Source organism: Leptidea sinapis, chromosome 29, assembly GCF_905404315.1.
Source record: "Leptidea sinapis chromosome 29, ilLepSina1.1, whole genome shotgun sequence".
Taxonomy (NCBI): Eukaryota; Metazoa; Arthropoda; class Insecta; order Lepidoptera; family Pieridae; genus Leptidea; species Leptidea sinapis.
In genome coordinates, this window is record NC_066293.1 from 11,500,693 (window position 1) to 11,519,863 (window position 19,171).

The following is a 19,171-nucleotide window of genomic DNA, read 5'->3' on the forward strand; positions in this document are numbered from 1 at the left end:
AAAATTATTAATCTATTAAAGAGCTTAGATACTTTAAACGTCTACTTAGACTTTGACAGCTGTTAAAACGTCAACGAAAATAGCGGCGCACACTTGTTTTGGTGCTGTCTCGTGCACACCAAAGTAATATACCTGGACTGTTAACATCGTTGCATAACAGCAAGAGGCTCTGTCTAGACGTATAAATTATCTAAGTTAAAAAAATAATGATTACTTTTATGTGCCCACCAAGATTTTTACTTGTTTGACGTAGCAAAACAAAAATCCTTATATGTTACCTTGTGCTATTTTAAAGAAGGTATTAAATACAACCAACCAACCACATAATTTATTTATAGTTATTTATGCAACTGTTGTGTAATAAAGGTTATTAAAACACGAATGTGGGTTTGTGATGACTAATGTGATAACAGTACCATATGAGTGTTTTAATACCTAATTATCAACAGTTGCATACAAGACATCTACACCCATTATATAAATCCTCTAAAAGATTCTGAAACAGCTTACTGATAACATTAAAACAGCCAGTCCTAGTAACAATTACATCATTTAAACGAGTGTTGTTATGAAAACGGATGATGTAATGTTGTACAGATTTCATTACAACACTCGTTTGGATGATGTAATGGTTATTAGGACATTGGGTATTTTGATGTCGGCAATGAGCTAACTGTTTTAGAATCTTTAATAGAGGATTTAAAGCATGGGCGTAGATAGAATAACGTTTGTTTAAATATCATTAAGTTAATTTATGTCATTCTCATCCATTCTATTGCCGGTATAAATATGATGTTTAAATAAAAACTGTCCATATACATCTCAATGTTATCCAAAATGTATTATTGATAAGGGTTCGCGAGTGTTTGAGTCGCCGAAAGCAAAGTTGGTGTGGTCGTCTCCGCCTGCCAGCGCTCTGCCCCAGCCCACGGCGCTCCTGGGACAAGACAGGCGTGAGTTGATTGTTGATACATACTCCTAACGGGGCTCAGGACACAGACAGACGTGGAAACAAACTATTTATAGTCAAATAAGTCAAACTCATGCGTTGTGACGTCATTCGGACGGGTACGGTACGGTTTGCAAAAATATGTAAGTAGAATAAAGTAGCTGCTGTGAACAACATAATATACAGCGCGTACCTACGATCGCGACATAACATAAGTACACGGCTACTACAGCTCCGTAAACATAAAAATACCAAATATACGTAATTCACCTGAAATAAATCAATTTCCCATAATATAATTTGGGAACGCACTGTTAGCAATCTAGTAGCCGCGCGCTGGCGTATTTTAGGCCTACTTCGTGTCTGCTTGTGCGACTACGTAAGGGTGATTTAAATAATGTAATAAACATGCTGTCGGTACCTACTGTGCTCTACAGGTGAATGAGGGGTGGCGCACGGGGTGGTGGGAGACGGGATGACATCCATCGAATATACCTTGTAATTCTTACGAGCTACAGATGGACGTCATGAGTATATATTTTTAATTTACGTCGCAAGAAACTATCCTAGTTTGAACTCTTTTTATAATTGCTAAAGACAATAGTCTCACTTGAGTAGTATAAGTTACAGCAGCCTTTTTTTAAATAGAACTATTACATTCATTTATATTTAACATCTGAACACAGGTTGGGAGTTTATTATGAGATTAGTACACATTTGCTCAAATTATTGTATAATGTATGTATGTGTGTCATGGAGCGTACTTAATTCAAAAAATCACTGTGATTGAACATATTATATTTAATATTTATTCCTTGAAATACATCTTAAAGTATTACAAGCAAGCTTAAGTTAATGAGCACGTGATACTTTCCAGGAGCGACTGTTTCTAATTATTAATATTTGTGTCCATCAGGTCGTATGAGGCTGGCGGCTCAGTTTGACGCCGCCAATATCGTCAGCCATTCCTAAAGTATGAGCTGTCTGTCTGTCACAGTGTTTGCATGAGTCCAGAGTGGAGTCCGGATCTCCTTTGGTTAGTTGCTCCGGATCTGCTACGAATTATATAAGTATGTTGTTTGTGTCCTACATTTGTGATGTTCGTAACAATAATGTTTTAAATTTTATATATTTTTGTGTGTTTATTTATTAGAATGTAAGTAATGCATTCGTCAAGTTGTTACAGTCAGTGCTATCAGCGGCTCTAATCATTTCAACATCTAACCTCAAAACCAATAAGATTCCTTTTATTTCAATATTTTAGCCTGATTGATTTCTTATTATTTTCTTTTGTGTACTTGTAATTTTAGTTTCTCTCGTATTATTATTTAATAATCATTATTTTTAATAATTATCCATCTATGTTTGTTTGTCTAACGGTGCAGCACAAATCGTCATATTCTTGTAACATTTTTACGAATGCTTGTATGTGGTACAATAATGTAAGTTGAGGTATTTATATCATTAATTAAATGTGATCTCTGTAGAATGTTTTATCAAATGAAATTGGCTTTAAATTCATGACCCTTATACATTTTATTTAATGACTCAAATTGTCTCCACCTACTAATTGGAGTATAGGAATATCGCGATTCGAATTTATAATTTTAGATAAAAATTGTATATTTTATATTATCGATAATATATTTATATACTAATCCTGTTATAGATTAAGTTTTTCAGTTGTTTTTTTTTTAACTTTGATTGGCACAATCTAAGGTCAATTAATAGTATAGTTATATTATTTTGAGTTACAAATCTAAGACCTCGTCGCTCAAAACGCTCGTGTCTGATGTGCAATTGTTTTATTTTATCGGGGAACACTGCAATGGCGTCGCTCCACGCGCATGATTAACCAATTCTCGAGCCATAGACAGATTGCGTCGGGAAAGATTTATCGAATACGAACAAATTGTCTCGGGCTTACACGTCCTTCATGTGTGAATATATAAGTTCGCGCATATACTTAACTAGAACTTAATAGATAATTTTAAAACGGGCGTAAATTTTGTATTTGTCCATGGAACGAACGAATCTTGGTAGGAGATATAAACTGCATCGTCTACTTAATTATGTGAAATTAATGAGAAATGAAATGAAATCGATTTCTACGACTCGAGAATATGGCTCTTGATCATACTTATGAGTATATTATATTTACTATAGGCTAGTGTACATTGAGCGGTCACTCCGACATGTGTTTCAAGGGACGTGCCCCAGTCTTTAACTATCGCTAAGTAAGCCTAATTAGTGTAAGTGATTTTTTGTTTGTGAGGTTTAAAATTGTACATCTGTTTCTCTATACGAATGTGGCAATGAATCAAAAATACAATCCTTTCTGTGATATTAATGTACCGGACAGTATCGTTGCAATGTTATGAAATAATCTGTTGCGTAGATACTGTGATTCTGGAGTGTGTTGTATTTTTATATTTATTTTGTGTGTGTAGGTATGGGCGCGGGGCGACCATATTGCATTGGTCATATTAAATGCAACATTAGTGCAGTTGTTACATACATGTAAGCGGGGCCTAGCACTTATTGTTTATTTATTACACTGCCAGACTGCATTTCACGTTGGCCAAGATCATAAACAACCAGTTGCCAATGAAACACGCTGTGGCGTCACACCGCGCCATCTGCTGGCGAATGTCGAGAGCACAAATGTCAATGTCAAGTACAGCGTCCGTCACGCGCTGTTCTGGGCGCAGCTTGCAATGTGCTCTGAACGTGTCAACTGAGTTGTCACTCTAAGATAGAAGACGCCGCGCCTCGCCACCAGATGGCGCTCTGTGAGGCTACATGTTATAATTATTGTATACTTTACGTACTGGTATGGAAAATAGTGATTAAGAAATTTTACCGTCGTGACTCAGAATTTGTAAGAATTTTTTATTATAATTAATATTTTAAATTTTCTAAAAGCAGAAGATTGCAATTTTAAGCCAATGTTTTTACTTTTGTGACTTAAATTTATAAAGTTTAGATTTTAAGATATTTCCAAATACAGTAAGCGAAGATGTTTGTATTTTTTCTACATCTCAAATTGTGATTATTTTTGTTGTAGGATGTATAACTGCTTTTATGTATGGATGTTAATTCCCTTCGCATTTTTAGTAATTTCAGTAGGGGTGTCAAAATAAATGTTATTTTTTGAAGGTTTCTGATTTTGTTTAATAATTAACTGTAACACAAATGATTTATCATACAATCACGACTAACCCCAGAATCATCGATCGATTAATATAGGTGCATACTTGTTAGCATATTTGCTGACGATATACAAAAATGAACAAAATCCGTGCATAATTGCTGTCAAAAAGTAGACTTTTCATTTTGAGCAAATTTTGAAAGCTCTGTAGAATTGGGTCACTAGGTCAGTGATTCAATGAAATTGAATATTTGATCAAACCGCGGCATTGCCAATTTGAAATAAAAAAAAATCGCGAAAGTTGAATAGCGCCGCCATTAAAGAGAGGCCGCCTTAGTACGCTGGCACGAGTATTAGAAAGCTTAAACATATGGTCGGATTTGGTCCGGCCTCACCATCGGACCCGCTCCGGTACCGGTCCATATTCGGTGCTATGTCGCATTGTCCATCGCACTAAATTATCATTATTAAATCCGACCATGTGTCCAGGCTATTAATTCACGTGCCGACACAATGTAGCGGTTTACTGTTTGGTGGCAGCGTTTTTCAAAGGCAACTGTCGAACTTTGGACGGCGTAGGGTTAAGATATCTTCACTCGATAATTAGCTTCCTTTAAATAGAGTTGTAATCTATTAACAAAAAGCTGCTAAGTTTAATTTGAAATTATTCTGTAATGATTATTATGAAAACACTACTCCCTAAGTATTTAAAGCTAAACAGCTTTTAAGTTTTTTTGTATAAATTATGAAGAAGTTTAACTGTGTTGGTTGTGTTAATTATTGTGTTATAAGGGAGAACTAAACAATAACATATTTCACATGTTTCGTAATTTTAAAGCAACCTATCAAAAATCGTACCAAATTACGAAGCTTATCCATTTATAAATTTTTTAAAATATTAAAACACTCGAATAACACAAGAATACTAGTTTTTAACGGACTTCAAAAAAGGAGGAGGTTCTCAATTCGTCGGTATTTTTTTTTTATGTTTGTTACCTCAAAACTTTCAACTGAGTGAACTGATTTTAATAAATTTTTTTATTTGAAAGCTGGTGCTTCCCGTGCCCCATTGTAATTTGGTCCAGATCTGATGATGGCATCCATGAGAAAACCATAAAAGTCTTAAATTTGCTATACATACGTATAGCAAAGTGGATGGTAAATTTACGAATAACTCAATATCGCGCCAACCGATTTCAATGATTCTTTTTTTATTGGAAAGGATATACTTCAAAGATAGTTTGGTGAGATTTAGTGAAGAAATGAAAATCAATTTAAACATTTCACTTGAACTTTTAGAAAGTTAATTTAATAAATACAGTCAATCACTTAAAACAACTGCGCATTGCGAAAGGCAGCCACTTGGAATCACGGACACTCCCGGAGTTCGAAAACACATCTAGTTAGCTAGCAGTAATTAGTTTATCAAAATAACACTCACAGTGGCGAAAAAAATAGAATTTGGAATCGGTGTCCTTCCGCCGCGACCCGCTCTCACCTCTCCTCACGACTGAAGCACATCTCGCCTATAACTATGTATGTAGTTACAAACCTATCTTAGACGACACCGACTCCGAAAATTACAATAATTGTAACTAGAATTAGATTAAATAATTAGATTGTATAAAAACACGCTATTATTTTTATACTTTTTAGTGCATATTATATCTATGGTTTTGGAATAGTGTTTTTGAAGTCGGTTGTTATTTTTGTTAATTTATTTTTTTATTTTTACTTAATTTGAAGTACACTAGCTAAAAATTTGTCTAAATATGTGTAGATATACTAAATTTTTCAATGCAGCAATGAACGTAAGCGATTTGCAATTTGATTACAGATAGTAAGAAATTCAGCCACAGATCGCACCCTTACTGTAAGTCGTTAAGGAGTCCCATTGATCATCTTATTCGACTACGACATTACCATAAGTATGTTATGGTAGATGACTTAAATATCCGGATAGCATGAAAAAGATACGGCCGATAATCGTTAATTTACTCCTAAGAATTGAAGAGTTCCGTTACTTTGTAACCTTGATAACCGTGCAAAAATGCAATGGCTGACTCCAGGTCAAACGATGCAACACTGTCCTAAAGCGGTTTCTGTCTTCCCTAACACAGGTTCTGCGAACTTAAAAGAGAAGTCCTTCAAATACTATTAACTAAAATGCTAAATAAATAAATTTTTGATTTTTTGAAAGCAAAGATTACCAATAAAAAGGTAATGGTAATTGTTTGGTGGTCTCAGCATGGTGTTATCACTATAGCTTTCTTCGATCTGGTCAAGCAATAACGGCAGATGTCTACTGTGCCAAACTCCGAACAATGATAGATTGATAGCAAAGCTCTTTCATAGAAAAAATGGGCATGTAGCAAGATGGGGTCCTCTGGCAGGCAAGCGTGGGTAAGTTGCTGTATAGTCTGATCAAGTTGCGGGCGTCAATATCTTGGATGCCATCGGAACTGCATTATTCATTGGCTGCTTCTTCACCGTCTCTCCACTTTTTAAGTGGGTTTCGTCCGTTATTTTTGTTTGTGTCGGGTATGCGGTATGGTAGCAGTGGTTCCGGTCCATATGCTTATAACCTAAGACCCCCTTTTTGGCTAGTTCGTCTGTAGAATTATTATCCAGTGATGCATAGGTCGTGGTATAGAGCGTACGACAACGAGTCCATGCAGCTAGTATTAGTAATTTCAGATTTATCATTATATCTCTTAACCTGTAATAGATCGTGTTATTGAGTAGTTTCATGACATTGTGATACCGGTGCCAGATTACTTTCTGATCGATGTCTTTTTTTAAATTTGTATGGAATGGTTTGATGTTCACTAATGCATGTAAAATAAGTAGATACACCGAGCTTATACTTTGGTTTAAATATCGTGTTAGGAATTTTATTCCGATTGTTACGTTTAATAGAGATGGTTAGACAGATAGCGACATCTCAAGTAAATTGCCTAATATGCAAATATTGGGTTATCGACTGTAAAGTGGATCCTGTAGACGAAGCCACAACCTGAGAGTTGAACAAAGCATACAACATTTTATTACGTTATTTATAACGCGAGAGGTCGCGGGTTCGAGTCCCGCATCGTTCATAAAATGTTGTTTTCAGTTTTATTTGTGTAATTAATCCCAACAGTGAGGGTTATCACTTTAAAACTTAACAAATGGATATAAATAATGCAGATACCACAAATCTCTGTCCTCTACGCTTTATATTTTGAAATTTTCACTAATTGTTTGTGGTATGGTATACAGCGATATTAACAATGCAAACCAAGGAATACACGAATACATGCTTTAGAAATGTATGGAGCCTTGAACAGACCAGAGTGAGGTTTGCTAATTCCTAACGCAAGATGTCGGCTCTAGCCGACATCTAAGATCTAAGCATAACATATAAATGATCTAAGCCTAGAGGCTTAGATCATTTATATGTCTAGAATCTAGATAGACTACGACAGCTGTGAAAACATCGAAAAAAATAGAGTTTAAAACTTACCCATATTTTTAAGCAATTCACGTAAACTAACACAAAGTGTGTAAGACGTAGCTTGTCACGCAAACTAAACTAATATTTTTATCGGTTTTATAACAGCAAGAGACTATCAAGACGTATTAATTATGTAAGCTCGTGGGTACACAACCGGCGCCTTTTTCTACCTTCAAGCACTGTAGGTAGTGCACTGATTGTGTTTCAGATTGAAAGGTGATGTTGCTGATCAAACAACTAATGAATGTGACTTAAAAACTTCACGTCTCGAGGTGACGAGCGCTATTGCGATGCCATTTAGAATTTTGTGTGATTCAAACATCCTGAGTACTGCATGCTTGCTGTATTTGGCAGGGCATATGACTTGGCATCATGTTATATCCTTCTCGTCTCATCTTTTAAAAAATATGATGAATATAGGGCTTAGTATAATTTACAGTTTCCAACAATCGTCAATTCTGTCAACACAATGTAATAAAAGACAAACCCAAACATAATATTTTCCCATGAATGTATTAAACATTGCATTTTCTTTGGACGGGAGTGTTACACATTTAAATAAAACACTTTTTAAAGAATTAAAACGCGTGAAATCCTTTAAAAAGTGTTAAAACACATTCAAATACATTTAAATGTATTAAACATAATATTATATTAATAGAGAACATATTTTTTTGATGCTTGAACACCGAGTGAAATTCTTCTTTTTAGCAATACTCAAAAGAAAAAAAATAAACAACGTTTAAAAAAACCGACTTCAAAAACTGAAAAGTATCAGATAACTAAAAATTTAATTTAATACACCTCTTATGCAAACCTTTACCTTTGATATTAGTAAAATACTATTATTTATATTATGTGCTATCTATTGATAGGTTTTAAGTCAGTGCCAAGCCCTACACAAAATAAAACTTAATATTATAAACAGCTTACTTACTGTATTTATTTAGGTTGTCTGGCCTTGCGTGTCTGTCCGCTTGGCCAGACGTTTGCATAAGAGGTGTATTAAATTAAATTTTTAGTTATTTGATACTTTTCAGTTGTTGCAGTCGGTTTTTTTTAAACGTAGTTTAATTTTTATTTTTTACGTTTTAGTGTCAGTTAATAATAATATATAATCAACTTGAATGAAAACTCCAAAAAAAGGCCATTCACAGAAAACAATTGTGTCATCTAGGTAGACGGAAATTTTCATATAAATCTTCATAAAATAAAAACTACTGGGCCAAACTATGTGAAATTATGGGACCAATTTGCATCTATTTCACGTCAAACAAAAGAAGAATTATGTAAATCTGATCATAAATCTCAGAGTAATCCGTGTACATACATAAAAAAAAATACCGATCGAATTGATAACCTCCTCCTTTTGGAAGTCGGTTAAAAAGAAAACAATGTAAATGCAAGTAATCGATAAATTTATTGAAACAACTTTGACTATATTCAATACATAATTTTACGGACTGCGACACATCTTACTTTGTCAGATTTGACAGAGATCCGTAGCGTCTCTCCCAAACCATGCGATGCTTTTGTTTCATATAGGCTTTACGGGCATCAGCATACGCTCCCAAGTCACCATCTGAAAAATAATAGTTACATAGGTAATATTATTATTACAATTATTATTTACACATGTTCTATAAACAAATTGTCACAATTCATTATCTTAGATGTGTGTCATTTAAAGGAGAATTTGAAGATATTTCTTTGAATCCAAGCAGCAACTGTTTCAGTAACTGACATTTACAGAAGTTAATAAAAATGGCTAAATGCACTGTGTACTAATGTTGTTACATTTAAAAAACGAGTAATACAAATCAAATTGATATTTTGTATATCAATGATATATAAAAATATAATTTAGTGTTGCAGCATGGTTATGTTTTTATGCATTAGGTATGTATGTAAGGTTTTCATAATATATCTTAATGCTAGTAGCTAGTGAAATTACTGGGCAAATAAGACTTAACATATTATGTCTCAAGGTGACGAGCTCAATTGTAGTTCCGCTCAGCATTTTTGGGTGTTTCAAAACTCTAGCACTGCATTGTAATAGGCAGGGCGTATCATTTTTCATCCGCTGAAAGTCCAGCTCGTCTCGTCCTTCTTAACATAAAAATATGTATAACCAAAAAATATATTTCTAATAGACATCTAATATAAATTATTGGGTTTTTCGTAAGAAATTTCTCAGTAGCAGCACGAAGTTAGAAATGTGGAGGCTCTCCCCTTACTACGTGGAAATTAAACATAGTGGGCAAACCGTGGATGGAAATAATACACCTCTGTCTCATCCTTCAGGAATACAGGCGTGAAATTATGTAATGTTATGTAGTTCCTTATTTTGTTTATTTGTTACGCAATAACAGGAAGTAGTAGTAGGGTGTAATTATATGTGAAATACATAAACACAAGCCATGTGCATGCTTATGTATTATTTGCTCTTGTTGGTTCGGTCTAGTGTGTGTACACCTTAATTATAATCCCAATTTCAAGGGGTATTTACCAAAGTAAGTAATTTTAGACGTTAGTTGTCTTCCTGCAGTCATGCTTGTAAGTTTGTCTTGTTAGACTATTAAAATTGCAGTGATTTTGTATGATCATGTATTGAAAGGAAGGAAGGCACATTGAACCCTTCCTTTAGAGTTTAGACTGTATCATGTGTAATGTACCTGGGTTGTTTTGAAGGTACTAGTGATGAAATAACTAGGTACCTGCTTAATTAACTACCTAAAACATAATCAACATGTGATGTAGTCTATTCTGTGTAAACTCCCGAGTGTTTAAAAGCTGCGCAGGATACAATTACAAATATACAATTGTATTACATACAATATGGGCACATAGTTCAACGGACAGATAGCCCTTGGGGCAGTAAAGTCCTCGAATGGCGACTACGTACGGGAAGACACAGTGTTGGTATAACCCCCACAAGCTGGACCAACGATCTGGTCAAGATCACTGGATTGGGTTGGATGAGGGCAGCACAGGACCGTTCATTGTGGAAATCTTTGGGGGAGGCCTTTGTCCAGCATTGGACTTCTTCAGGCTGATGATGATGGTGATGGTATGTTTAATTCGTAGGTTAGTATGGTGTAATGAATTGGATACTCGATTTAAGATTAGTAAGTTAAATTAAATTAAAAGTTTTATCTCGTGTTTCTCATAATTCACCTACTATTTACACAGTATTGTTTCTATGTAATGTTTGTTTACATTCATTAGTTTAGTTCACTACAAAGTATTGAATATTATATTGTATTTCAGATAATCTTGATTAAGAAAACAAGTAATAAACCTTAGACAAAACATTTTTTTTTATGAAAATAAGGGATGTGATGAGCAGGACGTTCAGCTGATGGTTATTGATACGCCCTGCCCATTACAATGCAGTGCCACTCTGGATTGCAATAATAGAAGAGATAGAACCATTGATCATCAGTGTGCATGATGATAAATTGATAGATGTTAGACAGTCTATAGTAGTTCAGTCAAATCTATGGAAAAATAAAATTTAGAATCAGCTTTTGATTATAATGTATAAAGTCTGTTTATCTTCCTTTATGGCTTTTATTTTTATGCTCACCTCAGGTGTGTAGTTGTTTTCATTAAAATATATTGTTCTTGCACTGTAGGTATTTGTTACCCCTTCAATACTCTAGGTTCTTATAATATGATCCCTTTCTACTTTGAAGTAACAATTTTAAATAATACATTTTACTGCAATGAACTCATGACCCAATAATGAAGTGTGAACAAGAATTATTTAATAAACGATAATGCAATAATTCTATGAGCAGAACAGGGGAAAATGAAATAATTATTGTAAAGATTGAACTTCTACAAATTAACTTAAAAGATAGGTATAATATAAAAACAGTTCATAAATTGATAAACAGAAGTAATGCAGTTCTATAGTAGTATTATTATAACCTAACTAAAGTTCTGTGGATTTTGTGACGTAATAAATAAACTGGCATTAATGTAATCCCCCTTAACCTGACAATATTGTTCAATCATGATTCCATATACTTTTCTTTGGTTTTATGTCCAGTGGTTAATTCGTCAAAGAATTATATGATATAATATTATTATCACTACAATAAGCTAAATAAATAAACTGAGATATGAAGATAAATATTTAGCTTAGTATCTTTGTAATTAAAGCAAAAGCAATAAAATATGGCAAAAATACTAACATTTGATGAACCAAGCCTCTTCAGCATCCTTATATTTCTCCCAAAGTGGTTTGCACTTTGTCAAATGATCAGGAGCTTCATACAGCATACAATCTTCAAATCTCATACGAATTATGTTTAAAATTTCGGAGTCAACAGCTCTAAAACCATTTGTAATTAGTTAAAATTCATAAAAATGTATAAGTAATTCATAATAATATCATAAATAATAACCTATCACGTTTAAATTGAGTGTTTGCTTCGAAATCGCATACGACGTCATCGCTATAACATTGATCTATTGTTGGTACTTTTCTATACTGCTGATGATACCAGGGATATTTTTTCTGATTTGGTTCAACGATTCTTTCTGCAATAACACAAAATTATTAGGTTTGCTTATATAACCATAGTTTCATACAAACAATGTTCTTACCTCTGAACCATGTTACGGGTGCATCAACTGTATTGTACACTGCACTTACAAAAGATCTAAACAAATTATCATCAGGGGGTCCACAATCTTGAACCATTCTTATAAGAGAATATTATTTTAGGGTAAACTGTAAGTAATTGCAATTTGCTAAGTTCTAAATAAAATTAGTAAGAAACTACATTTTGACAGATGTCCGATGTTATTATGTCAATTGTCAAATAATTAAAAGTCAATGTCAAAACAGAGGTTAAGGAAAAAGTCAAACATTAGGTTTGTCAATGTGACGCTTTTTTTTCCAATCTTTGTCGGATGGGTAAACAAATGGTACAATACCACTTGGTATTAACACTCTTTTGTTCTTCAAGTGGAATTGTGCAGATGGGACCCGAAGCTGAAAAAAAGTGCGATCATTTTTTTACCTACATTTCTCGCCTGCCTCACTTTTGGCGGCCTGTTCTCAGTTTCCAGCACCCATTCACAAGATTGCTGTTTTCTTTCGGGTTCATAACAATAAATGCACGTTTCGTCTCCTGTGACAATGTAATTAACAGCATTAGAATGTCCGTGGTCGTAGTTCATTAGCATCTGTGAGCACCATTCCACGCGAGCCCGCTTTTGCTCCGCTGTCAGTTCATGAGGTTTCCAACGAGAAAAAAGTATACGAACTTTCAATTCTTCGTGTAAAATTTTCTGAATTTGGCTCACACCAATCCCCAATAGTCCTCGAATTCTCTCATAGGTAATCCGCGGGTTTCCTTCAATTAGCCGCTTAACAGTAGGCACATTATTTTCGCTGACAGCAGTTGAAGGCCACCCGTCACGAAATTCTTATAGAAAGATATATTTGAGGAAAAATCTTTTCCAAAATTTGAAACTAAATTAAAAATGGACTGTCAAACACAATAGTGTGTTATCTTAGAACATAGCGAGTTTTGAATTATAATTATTGTATAAAGTCACCTTAAAATATTTCATACACACTTGCGAAAAAAAAACACGTGTTATCAAATTAGTTTCCCAAAAACCCTCTTTTCGATCGGATTATTTACTTATTTGATATGACGATATTTAATGAATGCTTTTGCCCGTGATTTTATTGGTGTAAAATCACATAGCACGCAGAAACTATTAAAAGAAGTTGGCCGCAAGAATCCCTTGTTCAAAGTTCTTGATGCGTTGTCGGTGGCTGGATTTTCGATCGATCTTCGGAAATGTACTTTTGTGAAGCGTAGGGTCAATTATTTAGGTTACGCTATTCAATCCGGTGAAGTAAGGCCCAGCTCTCTGAAGATGCAAGCATTGGCTGGGATCTCTCCACCCAAAAGTGCAGCGCGGGTGCGACGGTTCCTTGGGCTTGTGTCTTGCTTTCGGAAATTTGTACCGAACTTCGCACGGATCGTGGGCCCACTGTACCCACTGACAAGGCTCAAGGGTGCTTTAAGGTGGACTGACAAGTTTGGGGAGATTTGCCAGAGTATTGTTAAGATTCTAACATCAAGGCCTGTTCTGGCGATCTGCGACTCAGAGCTGCCTGTCGAGCTCCACTGTGGTGCGAGCGCGGAGGGCTAAGGCGCTGTTCTCATCCAGGGGAAGAGCAACGTGTCTCACGTGGTAGCCTATTATAGTCGCCGTACGACGGATGCAGAGTCGCGCTGCCACTCTTATGAGCTGGAGACTCTGGCCGTCGTGCGCGCGGTGGAGCATTTCCGTCACTGTTGTATGGCCGGAGGTTTGCGGTGTGTACTGACTGCAACTCCCCGAAGGAGTCGAAATATGAGGCCGATTTGGCGCCGCGTGTTCACCGATGGTGGGTGGTTTTGCAGGCGTACGATTTTGATATCGTATATCGTGAGGGCTGGTGCATTGAGCATGCAGATTGTCTTTCGTGGAGTCTTCTGGCGGAGCGTGAGATGTGGGGCACATCCGATCGGCCGGATAATGCAACCGTTAGTAACTGCGATAAAACGAAGGCGATGAATTACGTCGAATTGCACGAGGGTTGGCTCTTAGTGGAGCAAGGGCGAGATAAAGAGGTTCGGGGCCTTATTCAAAGTGCCTCAATAAAGAACTACCCGAGGCTGTCGCGCGGATTTGTGACGTTCGAAATGGTATTTTTTATCGAAAAGTTTCGCAAAATGGAACAATTTCTGGGCTCCCTATCGCACCTCGATCACTGATTTGGTCGCTTGTTAATCGTGTTCATTCCGAAATCCAGCACAAAGGCAGCGATGGAAAGCTTGATAAACTTTACAAGCAATATTGGTTTCCCGATATGTCCAGGAATGTCCGACGATTTGTGGACTCGTGTATTGTGTGCAGGACATTAAAGGGGCCCTCCGGAGCTCGAGCAGTTCGCTTGCATTCAATACCGAAGGTGTTCACACCTTGACATGCAATTCACATAGACTTTTCGGGAAGATTGGGCGGAAGGAGTGATCAGGGGAGTGCTGTTCAGTCATTGTCGATGACTTCGCAAGGTACGTATTGTTGGAATGTGCAACGTCCATAGATGCCACTGGGGTCACGAGGGATTGGTTGAGATTGCTTCGAGCATGATGAACGCTGAGGGAAGGACCGGGACGGCGCCGGATTATGTTACGTCGGATTACGAAAGTAATGACGCGACTTCGGTTCAGAGTTGCGATACAATGGCGGCGGGCTCTGACACTTTGACGGTGTCCAGTGTGATGGAGACAGCTAGCTCTGACACTTTATCAGCTGAATCTGAAGATGGCACTCCTGCCATGACATTCGATGTTACTGTGGACGTACGTCATAGTGGTGAAAAGTGGGTCATTTTGTACGAAATAATTAAGTCAGTAAACGGACGTTACGATTCGAGTTGGTAGAAGTGGTGGTGTTGCCCGGTTACCAACAGAAAGCCAGTGAGTGTCAATATTCACACGAAAGATGAAAATACTTTTTCATGATTGAATACTAAAAATACTTTATATGGCTAAACAACATTTGCCAGGTTAGTAAATGTTTGTTTCCGAGGAGAGAATGGATATTTTCACTTAAATGTCACTGCTTGTGGCGGCGACATGGGACGGGTCGTCCCCTTCCCTAAAATATGGTTGAGGGAGGCAATGGCTGGCTCATGCGTCATGCTCGTGAACGTGCTCTGCTTGTGGTGGCAGGATGATCTTGTTGCCGGAGGCTCGGCTTCAGATTGTAAAAGTTATTATATAATATATACTAGCTGACCCAGCAAACGTTATATTGCCTATATTAAAATCGCGATACAAAAGTAACTGTTGATCGTAGATGGATGACAATTTGAAGTTGTTTGTACTTTTTAATGCTGACTTATAATCAAACAAATTTATAAAAAAAAATGTCAAAATAATTTAAAAAAAACTTTGTGTCATTTTACATTTAGGGGGATAAAAAATAGATGTTGTCCGATTCTCAGACCTACCCAATATGCACTCAAAATTTCATGAGAATCGGTCAAGCCGTTTCAGAGGATTTCAAAGTTTAACACCATGACACGAGAATTTTATATATTAGAAGATGACGAGGAAAGCACCTCTGTATTGTTTTTAAAAGGTGTGACGTCACTACTGTTGACATCACAATTGCTGAGATCACTCATTGGTTCTTCTATAGAAATCTAAACGAGTATTTTATCACTTTCGTTTATTCAACGGGCAACGTAACGACGTTCCGGAGAGGTCTGAACTGCATGAAAGCCCGAGCATGAATGCCGCTAGTATCAACCGTGTGGCCTTATTTATAGGACCCGGCGCACGTGCAGTAGCACGTACTATAAATACGATCCGGGTGCTGCTGCACGTGTTACAATAAGAAATAAATGTCATGCTTTTTAACAATTACTTCACAACACAATGCAATAAAATGATTATTAATGAACTAATTTTAGAGTAATCAATTGTTGAACTAAATTATTATCTGTAGTATTTGCGCCGGTACGGCCATACTGACAGGCGATGCGCGCTCTGCATCAGCTTGGTTGGTATTTGTAAGCTGTTGTGGTTTCTTATATATTCTCGTTCGTCCTTATTGACTGTTATAATAACCGAAGGTTGGCGAAGAGAATTCTCGTAGAGGATTGGCGGGTTCTCGTAGAGTTCTCAAAGATGTTCTTAGAGGATTGGGAGGTTCTCGGATATTCTTGTAGAGGATTGGGAGTTTCTTGTAGAGATCTCGCAGATTCTCTTAGGTTCTTGATGACTTGCAAGTATTTCAGAAAGTTTTTCTGAGTAGTCCCTCTGTTATCAAATTGAGTTGCATTGTTGTAGTTGTAACATAAACACAACTGTTATAATTATAACTGAGGGTTCTCGGTGGTTCTGCTAGAGTTCTAGGAGATTCTTATAGGTTCTCGTTGATCTGCAAGAATAGAAAGTTTTTCTGAGTAGTGCATCTGTTGTCAACTTCAGTTGCTTTGATGTAGTTACCACAACTGCTATAATTATAACTGAGGGTTCTCGGAGGTTCTTGTAGATTAATAAAAGGTTTTCATCACGTTTTTTTTTAAATTATAGAATAGTATAGAAATTGTGGAAACATCAAGGATCCGTGATTAACACAAGTGTGTAACGTGATTAGCTCAGAGGTAACACGCTCCAGACACTCGTATGGATCAGTGGTATGTACGTGTCTACTCACAATTCCACAAGGCTTCCCAACGGTATCTCTATGTTTCTCTTGTGGATACATCATGGGTCCGTGGTTATCCAAGTTTATGTCGTGATTAGCTCAGAGGTACCACGCTCCATACGGATCTGTGGCGCGTACGTGTCTACTCACGATTCCACAAGGCATCCCAACGGTTTCCTTGGTGGATACATCAAGGATACGTGGTTATCACAAATGTATGATGTTGTTAGCTCAGAGGTACCACGTTCCAGGCACTTATTCTCTTAGGACTTCCTCATGGATTTATAAAATATATTCGACTGGTTGTTTTGAATTATTGGAGACAGGTACTGATTATCCTCACACTGTGAGTCTTATTGTGGTAGTGACAGCCCTTCTCGTATGGTTGACGGAATGGGCTAGCTTTGTTATGCAATTGGATCTCGGTGAGTAGGTTATTCGTTTTCCGCCGACACGGCCATTGTTCACCGGTTTGAGGTGCCAGACGGATTATAAATTAGTTACTTAATTAAGGTGAATTGCAACCACAACACAACTCCAACGCAACCGCATCAAGAGACAAAAAAAATCCTAATTACGGCTACGGCCCACGTTGGATGCTATAGTTGCAATCAGCCAAGATGGATCCCAAACTCGCAGAGATCGTGAGTGCCATGGACGCAACCGCGCCCTTCAACAAAATAATCTAGTCTTCCTACTCTTACATACCAAAGTATGGGCGTATATCAGTATACCACGTAAATAAGCATGTATAGATGCCATCTTGCATCACCACGAGCTGACACAACACTGCATCGTCAAGAGCTGATGCCGCGATATTTTCTGGTAATTAAAAATTACCTACCTATACATATATGAATCGGTCGATCTTTATATTTAAATGATTATCATATTTTTTGTTAACCTATTTGCTGTCATTATGTAAGTATTTTGTTTCTTTTAGACCTTAACTGAATCAACGCAGAAAAATCTTGTGCTACTTGCACTTTCAAGTGGCAATCAAAACTCAGTTGAAGTGAAGATTTAGCTAACTCTACATGGAAGCCATATTCTGAACAAAAATATACACTGTCTCATCATAAAAATTCTCAGAAGCAAATAGCACCAGCCAAATTAGATGTCCTAGGAACAACTACTCTAGAGCAGGATAATACTTCTTTAGAGAACCCCTGTATCTCTCCGTCTATTCTATTTGCCACTAACAAAATGAATGAACGTGATGGTATTGACTTCCCAACGGGCGATTTCTCTGGCACTGATTGAGGAGATGAATACAGGCCTGCCTGCAAGGTCGTCTTCATTTAGTAGCTCCAGACGCCTACTCACGTATATTTTCAACCAAGATTTTAACATTGGTTTTTTCAAACCCAAAAAAGATCGTTGCAATGAGTGTGAAGCATACGAAAATGCCTCTGATCAAGAAAATAATAAATTACGTGATAGCTTAAACTTGCATCAGGAAGAAAAAAGCTTAAGCAGACATGAAAAAGACAGGGATATGAAAAGATGTCATGAACTCAGGTTCATCAAGTTGTTGTCAGAACAACACAATTGTTTTCACCTATGACTTACAAGCAGTGTAACCCTGCCCTGTTGGCAAATCAAGCTCTTTCTACTACAAATCAAGACTTCATTGTTATAATCTTACAATACCAAATGCAAACAAGCAAGAGACAACCTGATATTTTTGGCACGAGGGATTGGGCAATAGAGGAGCCATCGAAATAGGGTCGTGTGTGTTTAAATACCTGGAGCAGATTGCATTTGAAAAACCAGTTATCATTTATTCTGATAATTGCTGTGGTCACCAAAAAAATCGATTTGTTTTTGCAATGTACCACTATACAGTGAGCCACGTAAGAGGGGACCTGGGTCAAGCGTAATTTGAAAAATAGGTATATGAAGAAACTATTGCTGTCGCGTCGCGCCCGAAACACAACGATCTATGTGTGCGTGAATAGCCCGTGTTTTGTGTGAGTATTGCGTATGATGGGGTGCGCGCACGCCACAAATCCCGTTTGATTTATCAACTTACTCTGTCTTCGCTCATAATTAGTTTTTGACCCTGGCTTGATACACGGATTTGTAACGTTGCTATACTTTGACTTTGGTCGCACTCGGCTTGTGAATCGGATTTTGAGTAATTATTTTCACTACCTACTGAAAAGTTTGTGTATCAATATATATTTTAAATCTTCGAAAATATTCATTTAAATTAAATGCTGTAAAAGGCCATGTTGATCTATATTAAATGCACAATGTGTAAAGGTTAAAAAATGGTGGATTATATTGTGGATTATCACTAAGAGATAGACATATAATCGAACAACAA

At 36.6% G+C, this 19,171-nt stretch overlaps 2 protein-coding genes across 2 annotated transcripts in view; one reads left to right on the forward strand and one right to left on the reverse strand.

Moving 5' to 3' along the window:
- The window catches only part of LOC126973494 (meiosis regulator and mRNA stability factor 1), a 44,264-nt gene extending 40,153 nt beyond the window's left edge, over positions 1-4,111 (forward strand). Inside the window, exons 16-17 of the mRNA XM_050820818.1 lie at positions 854-953; positions 1,866-4,111. Coding sequence (XP_050676775.1) covers positions 854-953; positions 1,866-1,921 — 156 coding nt within the window. The 3' untranslated portion in view covers positions 1,922-4,111. The remainder of the gene's footprint in view (positions 1-853; positions 954-1,865) is intronic.
- Positions 4,112-8,997: 4,886 nt separating this feature from the next.
- Positions 8,998-12,399, reverse strand: LOC126973505 (NADH dehydrogenase [ubiquinone] 1 beta subcomplex subunit 10). Its single transcript, XM_050820834.1, has 4 exons — positions 12,214-12,399; positions 12,012-12,147; positions 11,799-11,938; positions 8,998-9,178 (listed from the first exon to the last, which is right to left on the reverse strand). Exons 1-4 carry the CDS (start codon positions 12,308-12,310, stop codon positions 9,072-9,074), a joined length of 480 nt encoding a protein of 159 aa, XP_050676791.1. The 5' UTR covers positions 12,311-12,399; the 3' UTR covers positions 8,998-9,071.
- Between the last annotated feature and the right edge of the window lie 6,772 nt (positions 12,400-19,171).